At 37.9% G+C, this 19688-nt stretch overlaps 1 protein-coding gene across 6 annotated transcripts in view; it reads right to left on the bottom strand.

The window, feature by feature from the left end:
- The window catches only part of PPEF1 (protein phosphatase with EF-hand domain 1), a 110919-nt gene that overhangs the window by 48765 nt on the left and 42466 nt on the right, over positions 1-19688 (bottom strand). For 3 of the 6 annotated variants that reach the window (XM_025997493.2, XM_072744949.1, XM_072744950.1), the window contains exons 5-7: positions 16990-17153; positions 8125-8239; positions 4438-4484 (exon numbers count right to left, since the gene is read on the bottom strand). In XM_025997493.2, the coding sequence (XP_025853278.1) occupies positions 4438-4484; positions 8125-8239; positions 16990-17153 (326 nt within the window). The remainder of the gene's footprint in view (positions 1-4437; positions 4485-8124; positions 8240-16989; positions 17154-19688) is intronic. The other 3 variants (XM_072744951.1, XM_072744952.1, XM_025997494.2) reach the window with 1 other exon arrangement.

Raw genomic sequence — 19688 nt, 5'->3', positions numbered from 1 at the left:
CTCTCATGAATAAATAAATAAAATCTTAAAAAACAAACACACAATTTTGCCTTAATTCAAAGCCTGGGGGCTTCCTGGTTTCTCTTTTGGGTTGAGTGAGAGGAATCAGAGCATAATATAAACTTTAGTGATTTACAGCTCCAAAGATCTCCAACAGGAGTACTTTGCCAAACTATTCCCAGCAATCCAAGTTCAATCAGAATGTGAATAAAATACACTTTGAGAAATTAAATAAAAAAGAAAACAAACATGAATTGATAATTTTACTGAATTAAATAAATAATAAGAAATGAAGCAGACCAAGCTAAAGCACAGTCACTAGCTGCTTCTAAATAGAAGCTAGAGAGCCTGTGGCTCACACTGAGGGGCCTCAGCCTGTGCACTCCCGCAGGTGAACCGGAGGAAAGTGCTGCACACAGGGCATTTTACAAAAAATCGGGAATCAAATGCACACTGTTGATGCACTGAGGTTTGCAGTGAGCATCCTCTGCCATCACAGCAACCCTACCATTTCCTGAAACAAGAGAGAGATGGCTTCCGTCAGAGTTAACACCTACTGGCATCCGTGTGCAGCCACCATTGTATCTGGGGCTACAGAGAGAAATCCAATGCTCCCCTTCTCCTGCCTTGTTCCTAAGATGTGCTCTCTTTCCTCCTCATCTACTTTCCTGGCCCATGATGCTTCTCTCAACTAATCTTCCTTTTCCTTTTTTTTATTCTCATGTTCTTTTGTCCTCCTATACCTAAGAGCCAATAATGATACTCACTCATACTGTAAGCATTGCTAAGATGAATTTTCCAGATCACTGAAGCTTACCCCTTTAAAAGCTAAAATGTGTTTTTAAATTACTTTAACCATTTTAACTCAGGGTTTTGAAAATGGGCCATTTGTTCTCCCTACCTCTTAACAGGGTGCACACCATAGCACTTGACACTTTCTTGACGACATAGGCTTGTCAATCTAAGCATCCTCTCAGGTACTTCTGAGAAATAGAGAACTCTCTTCCCTGTACACGTTTCCTATCTCATGCTTATAGGTCTAGATCTCTTCTGTCGGTAACAGCTTTACTTTTCATCCTCATCCTTGTTTCTCACTCCTGCCTTCCTCTCCTATTCCCTCATCTACTGTGGGGTGGGGAGCCAGGCAGGCCAACTTGCAGCGAGAATGTGTCAGACAGGATTTTACTGATATAACAACGTTCACTCGTCTTTGAATAAGGGCCTGGGGCCCACCCTCTGAGGAAAGTTCACTGGATTTGTGACAGCAGTTTACAGAACTGGGAGACCCTTTTTTTCCCTTACTTGTGGGTTTGGGACCACAAAGGAGTGCCAAGCGAAGATAAATAAGTACGTGGGAGCTCGCCCCCCGACAGCAGGGTGTCACTGTCCTTTGTATTCACATAGAAATATTCTTTTCCTGAACAGTCTGTGTGCCGTTTCAGGCTGCCCTGTACCCTTGTGATCCTATCATCATTCCTCATTTAAACTTAAGATAAAAAAATGAGAAAAAGACAAAATGTTGACTTTGGCAAGTGAGATCATCATGTGAAGCAGCTTTCTTGTATGTCCCCCTGTCCCTTCTGGGCCTGCAGCTCCGGACACTCGCTGCCCCCGCTGCCCCTGAGCCGAGTGACTCACCATCATCATGGGCCCATCACGTCCTTCCCTCTCAGACACCACGAACGACAGCACCTTTTCAGCCTCTTTAGAGTGGAACCTTGCCATCATCAGTGGCTCCTTCCTCAGTTTCCCCTTTCAAACCAGGCCATTTTCAGATGCTGGTGCACAGGTTTTATCCCACATCCAAGATGCATTTTAGCTGCTTCTAGCTCATGTCTGTTAAAACTTGAATTCATGTTTTCCAAACATCCCTCTCACCTCCCTCTACCCAAATCCCTCCCAAAGAAGAGTGCCCTACTCTCCCACTGCTGGGTTCTCAGTCTCCACTTCTGGAACGTTGTCGTTGGTTAACTCTCAAAATACTTCTTGCTTTCATGTGAATGCTATATTTTCACCTTTGGTTCTTTTTATGGCACTTCTTACCACCCACCTCCTCCTGTTCAGCCTTTACGTTAGCACTTTCCAGTTTTATATGTTCCATACTGCTCTGCTGATTGAATTAAAGAAACATGTTGCAATTCTCTCTTCCCCTGTCTACTCCCTGAGTCCTTTCCCTGATCACATCTTAATGTCTTCAACTACCTCTCAAGAAATTGGCGTTTCTGAATGCCTCCAAAGTCATTTTTCCCATCTAACTTACTCAACTCTTTGCCCTTTGATATATCTTCCCAAACCTCTAAAAACATAATCGCTGGATTTTCTCTTGTGGTTGTTCCCCACATCCTCCTGCCCCCTCTTCCTTCCTCCAATTGTAACTGTCAACAATAGCAGGATTGAACTTCTGAACATTTTCTATGGCACCATGAAATGAGTTAAACAAATCTCATTCCCCAAGTCATGTAACTCCTTAGTGTCCTCTCACCAGTCCATCTACCCACACTCCCACAGCTTTTCAATTTGGCCAGTAGAATCCCGCTTTCATGGTCAAGAAACTCTTTTCTGTCTTCAACTCACTCAGGAAGACTTCTCTCTGGAAATCTGGGCCTTCCCTAAGAATGCTGCTGGACTCCTGACTCCTGCAGCCCTCTGGAAGGACAGGATTTGTTTCTCCACAGGGTGGATCCCTCAAGGTCAGGAGCTGGGGAGGGTTCACAGCAACTCCTCACACCCACTAAAAGACTCACATCTTGCTAACCTCAGGTCAAAGGGCCTCCTTCTTAGCCAGACCTCTGACTAGCCTTCCTCTCCCTGCTCCTCACCTCATGGTCCTGAGGCCAACTCACTTAACACACTGGCTTTCCATGTCCTAGACCCCCTCATTTCTAATATTCTCTCTCACTCGCTTCAGTCACCCACGTTCCGGACCCTGCCTTGGACTCACGCGTCCCCTAGTACTGTTCCTCGCATAACTTCCCACCATTGCTACTTCCTGAGGCCCGACCCAGTAAGTCTGCTCCCTCTCTCAGAAAGCATGCCAATCGGCAGTCTGGCCATTTTTCCTAGTTGACTGGCTCATCCCGACTCCTCTTCCTTCCCTGCCCAGCTCAGACTCTGGTGGATCTCGGCAATTGCTCTTTTACTATCACCATTGTCTCCCTACCAGGAAAACTTTGGCTGGGCTTCCTGGCATCAACCTAACTTCCTGGGCAGTCTCCCACTTGCCCTGTTCCTGCTCCCGGGCTATCAAGTTCTAGATCCTTCTTTAGACCTCATGCAGTCTCAACCAAATCTCCTAAGTGCTGGCTCCATTCATCCACTCCTGGTTTGGCCCACTCCATTTCCTTCTTGGCTTCCACTCCAAATGAATAAAATTAAAACATTGCATTTCTGTTATGATTTATTAGTTTAAAAAATGCTTGGGGATATTTGTTATTTTATCCACAAGACAACCTTTTGCGGGATGGTAGCTCAAGAATATTACAACCAAAAAAAAAAAAAAAAACCCAACTCAGTTTCATAATAAATAAATAAATAAATAAATAAATAAATAAAATTTTAAAAACCCACTGAGTTTCATAGAAGTTATGTGGCTTACTTAAGCTCTCACAGTCTCCAAAGAATAGACATGATTGGCCATCATAATAATCAGAATATATTTTCTTTCAACCATCTGAGACACCTATGCCATGCCCAGTTATTCAACATGCTAGCTGTGAGGACTGACACAGGGATCAGAAACAGCGATCAAGGGATAATGGCAGAAGTCACCTTGGGATCAATTTTCTATATACAGTTGTCCCAGAAGCAAATATTCAGGTGGTAACACTGGCTCAGACAGGGAAATGAATCCCATCGTAGAGATGCAGGGAAACTCCATGCCAGCCAAGTTGGTCTCTGCCCTCTGTGTGGGCCCCCACAACCAAAACCCAACAAATGAAAAGGAGTCACAGCGTTGGAAGAGCAACTAAGCTCAGCAATGGCGAATCAAGGTAAAGAGAGTTCAGAATTTACTAAGTGGGGCACTCCCTTCACACATAATTAGTGTGCTTTGAAGAGACTGGTATGTGACATGCTCACTTCTGAACAAAATAAAAACAAAACAGATTGTTCTCCTCCTCATCCTGTGCCATCTAGACATTTACAATGTGATAAAGAGCATAAATACAATCAGGTGCAAATCCCAATGGATATATAGGCTATAGGTAACAGTAATATTGAACAAAGACCCAAATTAAATTTTTGAAAGATTTTTTGGTGAAATATGTATTACAGAGCCAAAAAGATATCTATCCCTCTACAAATATTTCAGCTTCTTAGAAAAAAACTGTTACATACATCTGTATTTGTCCATATCCCTAATAACACCAATTTATTGTCTGCCTTAGTATGGGCCTCCCCCCAACAAAAATGCCACTATTTAGCAAAATAATTATTTACCTTATAGAAGATCAAAAAAAGATCATCCAGTTTCCCATGCAAATCACCTGGAGTGCAAATGAAAAATCACTATTCAGTAGGAAACAAGAAAAATGCCCATTTGTGACAGAATTTTTAAACTGAAATACTGCCGTACTGCCAATATTAGTCCAAGCATTCTCAGGGCATTGGGGCTTTACCCTGATGGTATTAATTCGACAATTTGTTTTCATAGTTCTCTGTCCCCTTTCCTATGGGGGGCAGTGTCTGATCTTACAATCACCTATTCACTCCTACCATTGTGCAGCACTGGGCTTACCCCACACCAAGCACTGCATTAAAGGTTTACATGAATAATCCCGTTCTATCCTTACACCTGCTCCATGAGTTGGGTATTATTCTCATCATTCTTAGATAGAAAGGAGGATCAGAGTAGTTAACTGATGCAAAATTACCCACCTACCAAGTATCAGAGCTGGAATTCAAACGCAACTTTATCTCACTCAAAACTTAAGCTCTTAGTGATTATTCTGTATTGTTCACACTATAATCTGTAGGAGATCAGCAAGAGTATCTGTCAGTTGGCATTAAATGCCCAGTGCCTCCCATAGTACCTGGTGCATAATAGGTACTCAATAAATACATTTAATTGCTAAATGTACAGCTTTTTAAAGCCATGTATGTAAAGTCCTGTGTTAGAGAATATGCTCCAGCAATAGCATCTAAAATTGAAAAATTGTGAGTTGACATTCTTTTGATGAGACAGTTATAGGAAGTAAAAATGAAAGCATGACTTTATAAAACTCAGCTAACTAAGGGAAACCATATGAATATATAAAGCCATTAACTAAAAATTAACAGTGAATATATTGGTCAAAAGCCCTATTTGGATAACTATTTCTAGGTAAAATATCTATCTTTCATAGGCTCTGATCATAAAATTTTATTCTTTGCATCCAACTTGATTACCAAAAGAATGCAATATAGAAATACCTTTCCTTGGTTTGCTTAAAATTCCACAACCAAAATCAACCAAATATATGGAACAGAAGACTGCAATTATAATGAGAACAATAAAATAAAAGTCCTGTATCACCAGCACTTATTTACAAAATGACCATAATATTAAGAGCATATTAATGCTATTATATACTTAAATCTCACTGCTTTCATATGATTGTACTCCAAATCCAAGGAAATAAAAGTGGAAAGACTTCTTACTTATAAATTAAATATATATTTTAAATTATTCTATTTTACTAATTTTCTTTAGGGTGACTTGTCTTTCAAAGATTTGAGTAGACAAAATTGTTGCAGCTGGCATGCTAAAAAATGAATTGGTTTCAGTATATTAGGGATTAAGGCTATATAAATATTTTTAACTTCTATTGGACAGTAATAGATAAAACCTGATGTATCATGGAAAGATAAGCCACAGAGAGATATTTCCACTGCAAACAAAAACATGAGTACAGAATTGGTTATTTTTTATAATGTAACTATAGACTAAAACACCTTCTGCATGTGTATTGAAAACTGTGTAGCATGTTGAGATGTTCAGGTAAAAAAATGCATCTGGAAATTGAAATTAAAATAATGGTAAAATTTCATGATACTTTCTCTCCCCCTCCTAGTACTGTCTTAAACAGATGTTTTTGAAGATACAGCCCAAATTTTGAATTTTAAATGATGACCTAATTTATTTAAGTTTAATGGGGCTATAACCACCAAAAATAGGGAAATTACTAGCCTTGGCTTTTCCCTCTAGCAATGGTGCTACATGGAAAAATGTCTGGAAATGAATGTCCAAGATGTGGAGATCTTGAAGTGAATGAACTGTCTGATCAATCCATTCCCTAGACTTTGTCTCGTGATGGAAAATGCAACATCAATCAGAGAGATGCATGACGGGAGTTGGGATAGCAGATATGGGGCTGGCCCTAACTTCGGATGCAGGGGACCTGATTTTTTATTCTGACCCCGCCACTAACAAGCCGAGGTGAGTGAGCCTGGTTGTGGTGGGGAAGAGTTACCACATAGAAATGTAGGGAAGGAAGGGTGCCTGGTTGGCTCATTCAGTAAAACATGTGACTCTTGATCTTTGGGTTGTAAGTTTGAGTCCCACACTGGGTGTAGAGAATACTCAAAAATAAAATCAAGAAAGAAAAGAAAAGAAAAGAAAAGAAAAGAAAAGAAAAGAAAAGAAAAGAAAAGAAAAGAAAAGAAAAGAAGAAAAGAAAAGAAAAGAAAAGGAAGAAAGAAAGGAAGAAGAGAAAAGAGAAAGAGAGGAAGAAAAGAAAAGAAAGAAAAGAAAAGAAAAGAAGAAAAGAAAAGAAAAGAAAAGGAAGAAAGAAAGGAAGAAGAGAAAAGAGAAAGAGAGGAAGAAAAGAAAAGAAAGAAAAGAAAAGAAAAGAAAAGAAAGAAAGAAAGAAAGAAAGAGAGAAGGCAATACATTTTCCTCTCTGGGCCTCAATTTCATCCACAACAACAAGTGACAGACTAGTCCCAGTAAGAATCATTTAGCTCTTGCACTGTGTGATGCCAGGACACCTCTGTCCTCTAATTCACGTCTTCTAGATCCTTTTACCCAAAGATAAGTCTACAATGGCAACTGGAAACATGTGGGAGCAGATCTCACTCTCTGTTTGGCTTATTATACACATTCAGACAGCATATGGAGCCCTGCCTCCATGGACGCCATGGGTTGTTGGCATGGCTTCTCGAGCTTCATGACCTCAAGTCTTAATCTCTGTGAAAAGTAAGAGCCAGGGAGGCCTTAAATAAAAGGCTCCCACTGCTGAGATGCATCATCTGTCAGGCAGAGAGGTGTGTTGGCCTGATCAGGTTGGAACTGAACCATTGAAGATGCTTCAAAAGCCTAAGTCTGAGCATGTAGTGTGTCCTGTTGCATCAAGTCCCTATCACCACTATCAGATGCTGGGAATGGAAATGGTTTTACTAGATTGTCAAATCCACTTCTACCTGCCAGAGGAAAAGAAACACAGGCTAAAAATTGATTTGGAAAATAACAATCACTGTTTTGTAACCTAAAGGCCTAATTAGAAGTTAAGGGAATTGCTGTTCCTTCCACGCACCCCATTCTCAGACAGTTGCAAGCCTGCTGAGCACCAACTGTGTTGAATTTCAATGTGTACCGTTTCTTGAAGCAATATCCTGCCCGGCTGGCCTATATGATAACAAAATCTCAAGTCTTGTTATTTAGAAGAACAAGGAACAGATTTCTGGGACATTCCCACTCTTCTAAAAGCTGCATAGACCAGTTGGAAAAATCTAAAACAGCAGCCAAGGGCAGAGAAGAGTTTAATCTCCACGCTGCCTCAGGCTTTTCGCCTCCCAGCCTAAGTGGTGCATGGAGGCCCACCTAAGGAAAAGTAACACAGAGCAAAGATAATGAGAGCTAGATGGAGGGCAAAGAACGGTGATTCCACCCATGGGTGGTTTTCTGTATTAAAATGCTGCATGCCTTTATAAAAAGCTATGAGTTCTTTAATTTCTCACATAATTAATTCCTGCCAGCTGGTATGCAAAACAAAGACAAGATGGGGAACAGTATTATCATGATAGATAACTCTATATTAACACTCTTCCCTTAATACAGTCCAATTTACACAGTTTTCAAGTTAAGCAAACGATGTAGAACCAAGACACTCCTAAATATTAATTTGGCAGCTCTGCTCTGAAACTTACCACAGATTGTTAACTCTTTGGAGGGAGAAGTTTTTACGTGAGTGAAGTTCGGCATTTGCTTCAGGACTTTCTTGGTTTCAAATAACACCTCTAAGACATAATGAGCATGAAGTATCTGTGAGGGGGAAGCAGAGGAAATACATATAACTATAATATAAATATATAAATATAACTAGCAAGAAAGGCATAACTACGTAGAAAGCTGTAACAGTGGAGCATATGAGCCCATTTCAGGAAGCTGTATTGCAGGATAATGTCTAAACTATTCTCAGATAGATTATTCTAGCAATGTGTCTGGCATACAATAAGCCCTCACTAGAGATTTGTAAACTGAATGAATAAATGGTTCCTAGGACATTTATACTTTCCTGTTCTTAACTGATATCACCCATTCACAGAACGTCTCTGATAGATCCCAAGAGAAGTTATTGAGTTGTATGTGTGTGGGGGGGTACCTCCCTTGCCCCAGGGAAACATGCAGACAAAAATTAAAAATAAAAAAGAAGTAAGGAAAGGAGAAAGAGAGAGAAGGAGAGAGACTGTGGAAGAGGAGCTGCTTTGCATTTGTTTGGGACATCCTGCCTCCTGGGATGGCAGCCAGGTGGTGGTGCTGGGTTCGCAGATCTCACAAGGCAGCCAGAGCAGCCCCAAGAAACCCCTGAGCCAAGAATCCCAGGTGGCTCAATGTTGGGTGCACAGACATGAGAGTATACAGAACAGCAAGTACATTTATATACTGGTCTAAATATAAAACATATTCCAAACCCAAATAAATCATTTGCATTACCTCCTATTACGACTATTCATCCAATTGCCCTCCTCCAGTTAGCGTTGATGACGTCATTGTTTTGGACAGATTTATTCCACTTTCTCTGCTGGGCTTTTGTTTGTTTTAAATCTAGTGTGTTATTCTTCAGTTTTAAAAAAATTATAAAATACCCCAAATACATAATCCCCGAAGGAATATAGCCAATACAAATGTAACGGATGCTACCAGCACTTCATGGGTCAGGACTATTTCCACCACCTGAAATGGGGCTAGCCAAAATCAAGATGTGCTGTAAGTGCAAAACACACACTGGATTTCAAAGACTCGGTATATGAAAAAAAAAGTAAAATGTCTCATTAAAAACTTTTAACGGGGGGGGGGGGCACTTGATGGGATGAGCACTGGGTGTTATGCTATATGTTGGCAAATTGAACTCCAACTAAAAAAAAATTAAAAAATAAACAAATAATAAAATAAAATAAAAACTTTTTTTTTAATTTACCCATTCCACAATTTTTATTTTTTTTATTTTTATTTTTTTAAATTTTTAATTGGTGTTCAATTTGCCAACATACAGAATAACATCCAGTGCTCATCCCATCAAGTGCCCCCCTCAGAGCCCATCACCCAGTCACCTCCACCCCCCCGCCCACCTCCCTTTCTACCACCCCTTGTTCATTCCCCAGAGTTAGGAGTCTCTCATGTTCTGTCTCCCTTTCTGATATTTCCCACTCATTTTTTCTCCTTTCCCCTTTATTCCCTTTCACTATTTTTTATATTCCCCAAATGAATGAGACCATATAATGTTTGTCCTCCGATTGACTTATTTCACTCAGCATAATACCCTCCAGTTCCATCCATGTGGAAGCAAATGGTGGGTATTTGTCATTTCTAATGGCTGAGTAATATTCCATTGTATACATAGACTTATTAAAAACTTTTAACGGAGGGGGGCACTTGATGGGATGAGCACTGGGTGTTATGCTATATGTTGGCAAATTGAACTCCAATAAAAAACGTCAAAAAATAAATAAATAAATAAATAATAAAATAAAAACTTTTAACAGGAGTATATATTAAAACGATAATTTCATACATTGGATTAAATACAGTATTAAAATGATTTTTATCTTTTACATTTTTAAAAGTTTATTTATTTTAGTAATCTTTATACCCAATATGTTTTCAATTTTTTAATGTGACGACTAGACCATTTTTAATTATGTTTGTGGCTCATATTATATTTCTATTGGATACTACTGGTTTAGATTATTAAAGGCCGAGAGGGGTCATTTCTATACATTGTTCAGATACTGTTTTGATTATGGGTTTCAGGAAAGATAGAATTCTTTGTTCCTTTGGCACAATCCTGTCTCATGGTGTCTTAAAATTTCTATTTGCATAGCTATTAAAATAATAAAACTATTTTCTATCCCAGATTCCCAAAATATGATTTAAGTTTGGAGAATTTTCATGATTAAATATACCTTTTTTTGAGAGAGAGATAGAGAGCAGGGGTAGGAGCAGAGGGAAAGGGAGAGAGAATCTTAAGCAGAATACATGAGTATCAGTACTTGCTTACAATGCTGTCTTTCAATAGCATTATAATTGTTTTTATAGTTACAATATTAATACTCAAAAAAGTTAACTTAGATGTTGGTTTCTACATTTATAGAGATGGTCAGAGTAAATAGCAACTTAAATAAAATATTCATATTCTTTTAAAGCCAATGAGGAAGGAAAATACTACTTTTAAAGGATATTTCTTTTTATGAAGTAACAAGTTTTCAAATGGAAAAAAATCTCATTTTTTAGTTGAATAAAAAGTTAAATAGTAAAAAGGAGTATAACTGGAAAGCAATTTTCCTTCTTCCCCACTCAGTCCCTGTCCCCAGAAACAGTCACTGTTAAGGGTGTCTTCATTATCTTTCTAAAACATATTCTATGTGTTGGCAGCATATAAAAATTAATATAACCACATATGAATATGTAATATTAGTATATATTCTATTCTATAAACATATAATCCCTTAAACAAAATGTGGGATATATTCATACAAAGGAATGTTATTCAACTAAAAGTAGGAATGAAATACTGACATATGCTAAAACATGGATGAACCTTGAATACATTTTGCCAAGCAAAAGCCAGACACCAAAGGTCACATACTTTAGGATTACATTTATATGAAATGTCCAGATTAGACAAATTTGTAGAGACAGAAGGCAAATTAGTGGTTGCAAGGGGCTGGAGAGAAGGGGCAATGGGGACTGCTTGATGAGTACAGGGTTTTGTTTTGGGGTGATGAAATGTTCTGAAATTAGATAGTGGTGATGATAGCACAACATTTTGAATATAGTAACACCTGCTAAATCATACACTTTAAAATGATCTATTTATGTTTACATGATCTATTTTATATGAATTTATCTTAACTTTTAAAAATCAAAATATATAAATACTTTTTTTTTTTTTTTACAAATGGGAACACACTGCACTCTCTGTTGAGCCTGTCTTCCCCTAACAGCATAATTTTCTCATTTTTGTAAAGTCAGAATTATGATCTTTTCTGTTACGGCTCCTTGGATATTTGTTATATCTCTTCTCTCTCTTTAAACATATTAAGCATACTTATAAACTCTGAGTCTGATAATGCCATTGTCAAAATATTGGTCTGTTATTTATTGGTTGCCTCAGTTTTCTGTCATGAATCTTATATCTTCCTATGCTTGGTTAATATTTGTATTAAATTCTGGACATTGTACATAACAACTTGAAGAAATAATTTGAGGCCTATCTTCTTCCAGAAAGGATTTACCTTTTCATTTGGCAGGTGGCTAGAAATACCAGCTATCCAGGATAATCTCAATTCAATTTCAGGAATTAGATGATTCCAAGCTTTGATTCAATCCCTACAGAGACAGTCTACTTCTAGCTCACTCTTACTCCTAGGGTATGCCCTTAGGGTCCTAACCTGAGAATGAGGGTTTGGGGGTAATGTCAGAGAAAATAATGGAATAGGTAGCTCACAAGTCCTATCCCTCCACAGAAACACTGAAAACTCAAGCAAAGAAACTGTCAAAATCAACTTTCACAGAACTTTGGAAAGTAAAGTTCACAGCAACCAAGCAAAGGCTGAATCAAGAAAAAGGCAACTTAAAAATGGTTCAGTGCAAGCAGAGAATAAAGGCTAAAATAGGTTTGTAAACAGCCTAGCTAAGCAGTGAAGTGTACCAACACAGAGCCAATCTGCAAAGACAAGGCTTGTCTTTGCTTTGCATTGCTTCTGTCTCTGTCCCACTCTCTATTTCATTCTCTCTCTCTCTCTCTCTCTCTCTCTCTAGCTCCTGGTGTTCAAGGAAATCTCTGTAAAACACTAGTTGAATACAAACTAAAAGGACAGAGACTTCAGAGACCTCACACACAACTAGACCTAGCATACATCTATAGAGCACTCCACCCAACAACATCAGGCTACACATTTTTTTAACAAGAGCATATTGAACATTCTCCAGGATAGACCAGATGTTAGGCCACAAAATAAGCTTCAATAAATTCAAAAAGATTGGAATCATGCAAAGTATCTTATCTGATCACAATGGAATGAAGCTTGAAATCAATAACAGAAGGACAACTGAAAAATTCACAAATATGTAGAAATTAAACAACATAATCAATAGGTCAAAGAAGAAATCACAAAGGAAATTAGAAGCCACTTTGAGATGAATGAAAATGAAAACATTACACACAAAAATATATGGGATGGGGATCCCTGGGTGGCTCAGCGGTTTGGTGCCTGCCTTTGGCCCAGGGTGTGATCCTGGAGACCCGTGATTGAGTCCCACATTGGGTTCCCTGAATGGGGCCTGCTTCTCCCTCTGCCTGTGTCTTTACTTCTCTGTGTGTGTGTGTGTCTCTCATGAATAAATAAATAAAATATTAAAAAATATATATATATATGGGATGTAGCAAAAGCAATGCTCAGAGAGAAATTTATAATTGCAAATGCCTACATTAAAAAGAAGAAAGATCTCAAATGAAAAGCCTAACGTGACACCAAGGAACTAGAGTAAGAACAAACTAAGCCAAAAACTAGCAGCAGAAGAAAAAGGACTAGAGTTCAGATAAATGAAATAGACAACAGAAAAACAAGAGATAAAATTAGCAAAACTCAAAATTGATTCTTTGAAAATATTAACAAAGTTGACAAACCTTTAGCTAGACTGACAAAGAAAAACAAAGAAAATGCAAATAACTATAATCAGAACTAAAAGTGGGACATTACCACCAATCTTAAAGAAATAAAAATAATTATAAGAGAATATTATGAATAATTATACATTAACAAATTAGATAATTTAGATGAAATGGACAAATTCCTGGAAACATACAAATTCCCAAAACTGATTCAGGAAGAAATAGAAAATCTGAATAGGGGGATCCCTAGGTGGCTCAACGGTTTGGCACCTGCCTTTGGCCCAGGGTGTGATCCTGGAGTCCTGGGATTGAGTCCCACATTGGGCTCCCTGCATGGGGCCTGCTTCTCCCTCTGCCTATGTCTCTGCCTCTCTCTCTCTCTCTCTCCTCTCTCTCTCTCTCTCTCTCTCTGTGTGTGTGTGTGTCTCATGAATAAATAAATAAAATCTTTAAAAAAAAAGAAAATCTGAATAGATCTAAGACAAGTAGAGATTGAATCAGTAATCAAAAACCTCCTAACAAGGAAAATCCAAGACAGGCAACTTCACTGGTGAACTCTACTGAACATTTAAGGAATTAACACCAATCCTTCTTAAATTCTTCCAAAAAAGTGAAGAGGAATAAACAATTCCTAACTCATTCTATGAAGCCGATATTACCCTAATACCAAAGTCAAATAAAGACACCATAAGAACATACACATCAATATCCATTCTAAATAAAATGCAAAACAAAAAACAAAAACAACCTCAACAAAATATCAGCAAAAAAATCCAATAAAATTTTAAAAGAATCATAGACCATGACCCAGTGGGATTTATTCCAGGAATACAAGGTGATTCGATGCACACAAAAAAATTAATCAGTGTAATACACACATTAATAGAGTGAAGGAAAAAAACACACAATCATTTCAATTGGTGTAAAAAAGTATTTGACAACATCTAACACCTTTTTATGATAGAACCACTCAGAAAACTAGGAATGGAAGAAAATGTCCTCAACATGATGAAGGACATTGATAAAAAACCCACAACTAACATCAAATTCAATGGTGCAAGACTGAAAGCTTTCCCACCTAAGATCAAGAACAAGACAAGCATGACCAGCCCTCACCACTGCTATTTAACATTGTACTGGAAATTCTAGCCAGGATAATTAGGCAAGAAAAAGAAATAAGAGGCATCTAAACAAAAAAGGAAAAAATAAAACAATATCTATTCCCAGATGACATGATCCTATATATAGATTGTCTCAAAATACACACACTACTAAAGCTAAGAAATGAATTCAGCAGTGGCAGAGTAAAAGCTCAATCCATAAAAATCAATTGTCCTTTTATACACCAATAATGAGCAATCCAAAAGGGAATTAAGAAAGCAATCCCTTTTACAATGGCAATCAAGAGAATAAAATACCAAGGAATAAATTTAAGGTAGTAAAAGACTTGTGCACTGAAAATTAGAAAACATTGCTGAAAGAAATCAAAGAAGACCTAAATAAATGAAAGATATCCTGTGTTTATGAATTGGAAGGCTTAATATTGTCAAGATGGTAATACTATCCAGAGTGATCTACAGATTCAATACAATCCATACCAAAATCCCAATGGGCTTTTTTACAGAAATGGAAATGTCAATCCTTAAATTCATTGCAAGGGGAACCCAAATACCAAAACGATATTGAAAAAGAAGAGCTAAATTGAAGAATTTATGCTTCCTGATTTCAAAACTTAACTACAAAGCTATAGTAATTAAGACAATGTAATGACATAAGGATAGACACATATACAAATGAAGAGAACTGGGAGTCCAGACATACATTAATACATCTATGGCCTATGGCCTATTAGTTTTCAGCATGGGTCTCAAGACCATTCAATGGGGGAAAGAACGGACTCTTAACAGAAGGTGTTAGGACAACTGCATATCCACATGCAAAGAACAAAGTTGGACCCCTACCTCACACCATATACAGAAAGTAACTGAAAATGGTTCATGGAACTAAATTTAAGAGTTAAAACCATAAAATTCTTAAAAGGAACTATAAGGAGTAAATCTTCATGATCTTGGATTTGGCAATGGATTCTTAGATAAAAGACAAAAACACAAGCAATCAAAGAAAAAAATAGATACTTTGGACTTCATCAACATTAGAAACTTTTGTGAATCAAGGCATTATCAAGAAAGTAGAAAGAACCTACAGAATGAAAAAAAATTTTCAAATCATACATTGGAGGGGTGCCTGGGTGGCTCAGTTGGTTAAGCATCAGACTTAGTTTCCGCTTGGGTCATGGTCTCAGGGCCGGGGGATCAAGGCCTGCATCACTGAGCTTCCTGGTCAGCGGGGAGTCTTCTAGAGATTCTCTCTCTCCCTTTCCCTCTGTCCCTCCACCCCACAGTTTCTCTCTCTCAAATAAATAAATAAATAAATCCTTTAAAAAAATCATATATCTGATAAGAGATTTATATCCAGAATATATAAAGAACTCTTACAACTCAATAATAAAAAGACAAATAACCTTATTTCAAAATGGGCAAAGCATCTAAGTAGATATTTCTCCAAAGAATGTGTACAAATTCCCAGTAAACATGGTATAGATGTTCAACATCTTCAGTCATTAGGGAAATGCAAATCAAAACCACAATGAGGTATCACTTCACATGCAACTAGGATGGCTATAATAAAAATACAATTACAAAGAATAAACAAAAGCAAATAACAAGTGTTGACAAAAAAATGTGAAGAAATTGGAACCCTCATGCATTGCTGGTGGGAAGGTAAAGAGGCACAGCCACTGTGGAAAACAGTTTAGCAGCCCCTCAAAAAGTTAAACAGAGTGACCATATGACCCAGCAGTTCCACTCCTAGATATATATACTCAAGAGAACTGAGAACACATTCATACAAAAACCTGTATGTGAATGTTTATAGAAGCATTGTTCATGATAGCCCAAAGGTAGAAAAAAATCCAAATGTCCATCCACTGATGAATGAATAAACAAAATGTGGTATATCCATATAACAGAATATTAGTCAGTCATACCAATAAAGGAGCAATGAAACATGTTATGACATGAATGTACCTTAACAACATTATGCTAAGTGAAAAAGCCAGATACAAGAGGCTACATATTATAGAATTCTATACATGAAATGCCCAAAATAGACAAATCTGTAGAGACAGAAAGTAGAATAATGGGTGCCAGTGGGGAGGGAAGAGGGAATGGTAATGGGTATGGAATTTCTTTGGGGGGTGATGAAAATGTTTTGGAGTTAGTCCTGGTGATAGTTGCACAATTTTGTGACTGTGCTAAAAACCACTGAACTGTACACTTTCTTTCTTATTTATTTTTCATTGGAGAATTGTTGACACACAATGTTACATTAGTTTGAGGTGTACAACACAGTGATTTGACAACTCTGTATGTTATGCTGTACGCTGCGCTCAGCCGCAAGTATAGCTACCTACCATCTGCCACCATACAACGCCACCACAGTACTCTCGACTATATTCCCTATGCCGTAGCTTTAATCTTGATGACTTATTCACTCTATAACTGGAAGCCTGATCTCCTACTCCCTTTCACCCACTTCGCCCATCCCCCCCACCCTTAAATCATTCACTTGAAAATGATGAATTTTACAATATGTGAATTGTATCTCAGAAAAAGGAAAAGGAAATGCATAAGCCTATATACAGACAGGAAGTTGCTGTGCATCTGAGGAGACTTCTATTTAATAGGTTAAGGAAAGCAAAGGGTAGCTCTCACTTATTATGAAGCTTTTCCCCAAAGGAATGCATTTCTGCTATAGTATTTTTCATCCATTCATTCAACAGATAGTCACCGAGCACATGCTATGTATAAGAATCAGGGCAGTATCTGCTTCCACTTGCCTGTTGTTGCTTGAAGGCCTCAACAAGTAAATCAATATCAGTAAAAGTGAGAGGAAATTGCAGCCGAGGACCATGATAGGAGTCTGGGACGTCTATGTGTGAGACATAGTCCTGTCTATCCTTGTAGTCCTGGAGGGTGCTACCAAAAAGTCGAGCAACTAATTCTGGAAAAGGAAAGACAGAAAGGGTGGGGGAATCAACATTCCCATACTTAAAATTCAATAAATATCTTCTTGAATATTGAGCCAATGTAAGGCAGTGTGCTACAGGTATTATGAATATCAAGATATCCCACATTTAATCACGAGGAAGGATTTGTTCTCAGATCATTAGGTACATTCACATGAATCACCCTCATCCCTTCCCGAGTGGACATTGTACCAAAGCAGTGAGTTCATTGGTAGGGAAGAGGAGAAACTCAGGGAAAACTGGTCATTCAAGGTACTATGATGCTCTGAACCTCTACCTCTACATTTTTTGCCTACTCTTACATTGCAGATTTTTACAAATAGGGCTGAAAACATAATAATGTATTGTATTTGATTCAAACATCTGTGCTATTCAGGATCTACAGAAAATTAAACTGCAGCATTCAATTTTTCCCCTGTTAAGCACTTCAAATTTTACTTAGCTATAATAGATTTGTTTCTCTCTTCACATAAAAACAGATTTTCTGACATGATTTTCTTTTTCTTCTTGATAACAAAGCAGATAAAGTTAGATGATGAACCACAGGCAGAAATACCCACAGGGCCTCTCTCTGAGAGAAATATTTCTATGTAACAGATTGCCTGCACTGCCCATTTCAGTAGGTGCTGAGGCCCAGGGTCCCTTTCTTGCTAGGCCACCTATCAAACAGTCAGGCCAAGAACAGAAATCTGGCCAATGTCGGTGGAGAAAGATGAAAGGGGATATGGTAGACTGATTGCAAAAGTGACCCCAATTGTCTATCCCAACCTCTAGCCTGGCTCTTGTCAAGATTCTATTTCCCCAGGCTTCAAATCTGGGTTGTTGGGTTCATGATTTGTGTTAGCCTAAAGAATGTGGTAGAAGTGTTATGTACCATTTCTAAGCCAAGACCTTAGAAGGCCTTGTATGCTTCCATGCTTTCTCTTTTGGACCTATATTACTGCCACAAAGCCCAGGCTAGCCTAATGAAAGCTTCAAGACTATGGAGAACAAAACTGAGTCACCCCAGCCAAGGTCATCCTAGATCAGCCATCAGCCAGCAGACCTCCAAACACATGAGTGAACTCTCACCAAGACCTGAGAAAAACTGCCAAATCAAGCCTGCCAAGATCAGCAGAAACACTCGGATAATCTGTAGACTTGTGGGCAAGAAGTGTTTATTACATGCCACTGAGCTATTGTGGTTGTTTAACACACAGTGTTATTTCGTTAAGAGATAACAGATACGGAGGATGATGATGTATTCTTCAACTCATTAACACTGAATGCTACCAAGCCAATGGGAATCAGAAGTTCTCTGCAAGCTGTTTCTATATTTTTGAATATTTAGAATGGACATGTTTAGAAAGTATGACGTCAGCAGATGTAGATAGAATACATTTCTTTTCATGATCCAGTTATGCTGAGAGATTCCAGTTAAGAACTAAACTTGAAAAAAAACTTTATTTTTTCAAAAAAATATGTATGTCGGGCAGCCCGGGTGGCTCAGCGGTTTAGCGCTGCCTTTAGCCCAGGGCCTGATCCTGGAGACCTGGGATCGAATCCCACGTCAGGCTCCCTGCATGGAGCCCGCTTCTCCCTTTGCCTGTGTCTCTGCCTCTCTCTCTCTCTCCCTGTATCTCTCGTAAAAAAAATAAAATAAAAAAATCTTAAAATATATATATATATGTTATAACATTTGATAATTTAAAAATGCTTTCTAAATTATTGGGTGCCCCAATATTTCTTTGGTGGTGGTTGATGATGTTTTACAAGAAGTTAAATTTAGGAATAATAATGTACGTCTTCAGTGTGGTCCAGCACAGTGTATTTTATTCATTTGGATTTGGTTTGAGATTTAAGAATAACTTAATTACTCCCTGTAATGTTTGAAAACTAGAAATGCAGAGCAGCTTGGTAAATTTTATCTCAGATTCCATTGTGCAAGCAATAAAGCCTAAATACTCTACCTATCTTAATGATTGTACCATTTCGCTCATGGAGATATATCTTCCTGACTCTATACATTTTAATATGGAGCTCCTCTTGGGAAAACAACAATAACAACAAAGAAACACAAAAAAACCCCACCGGTCTCACTATACCATGTTATAACTGACTCATTGAGTAATTCCTACTGAAAGGTACAAGCATGAAAAAAAAAAAAAAGGTACAAGCATGAAATGATTTTCTTTTCCCAATCATGGCCTTCACCTATGCTCTGTCCACTCTCCCTTTCTCATCAGCTCACACATCAATTCCAATTGTGCAATCTTGTTTTTTAAGAAGAAAATTAAAATATTGTTTTTCTTCTTTAAAACAAACCAAAAAAGCTTAGTCTGGCCCTTCTTTCCATATGTTTGTTGACCTTCATTTCTTATAAGTTCCATGATAAATACATGAAAAAGCATCGTTTCCCTAAGCCAATTCCTAGTCAAAACTACTCAATATGAAATATCAGTAAACATCAAATCATAATCCTTTTGCTGACTTTTAGCCACATTAAAAGAAATAACATAGATTCTCTTCCT

The sequence above is a fragment of the Vulpes vulpes genome, chromosome X (genome assembly GCF_048418805.1).
Source record: "Vulpes vulpes isolate BD-2025 chromosome X, VulVul3, whole genome shotgun sequence".
In the NCBI taxonomy this organism is placed as follows: Eukaryota; Metazoa; Chordata; class Mammalia; order Carnivora; family Canidae; genus Vulpes; species Vulpes vulpes.
The sequence above is the reverse complement of the archived record's forward strand: the minus strand, read 5'-3'. Positions and strand labels throughout refer to the sequence as shown.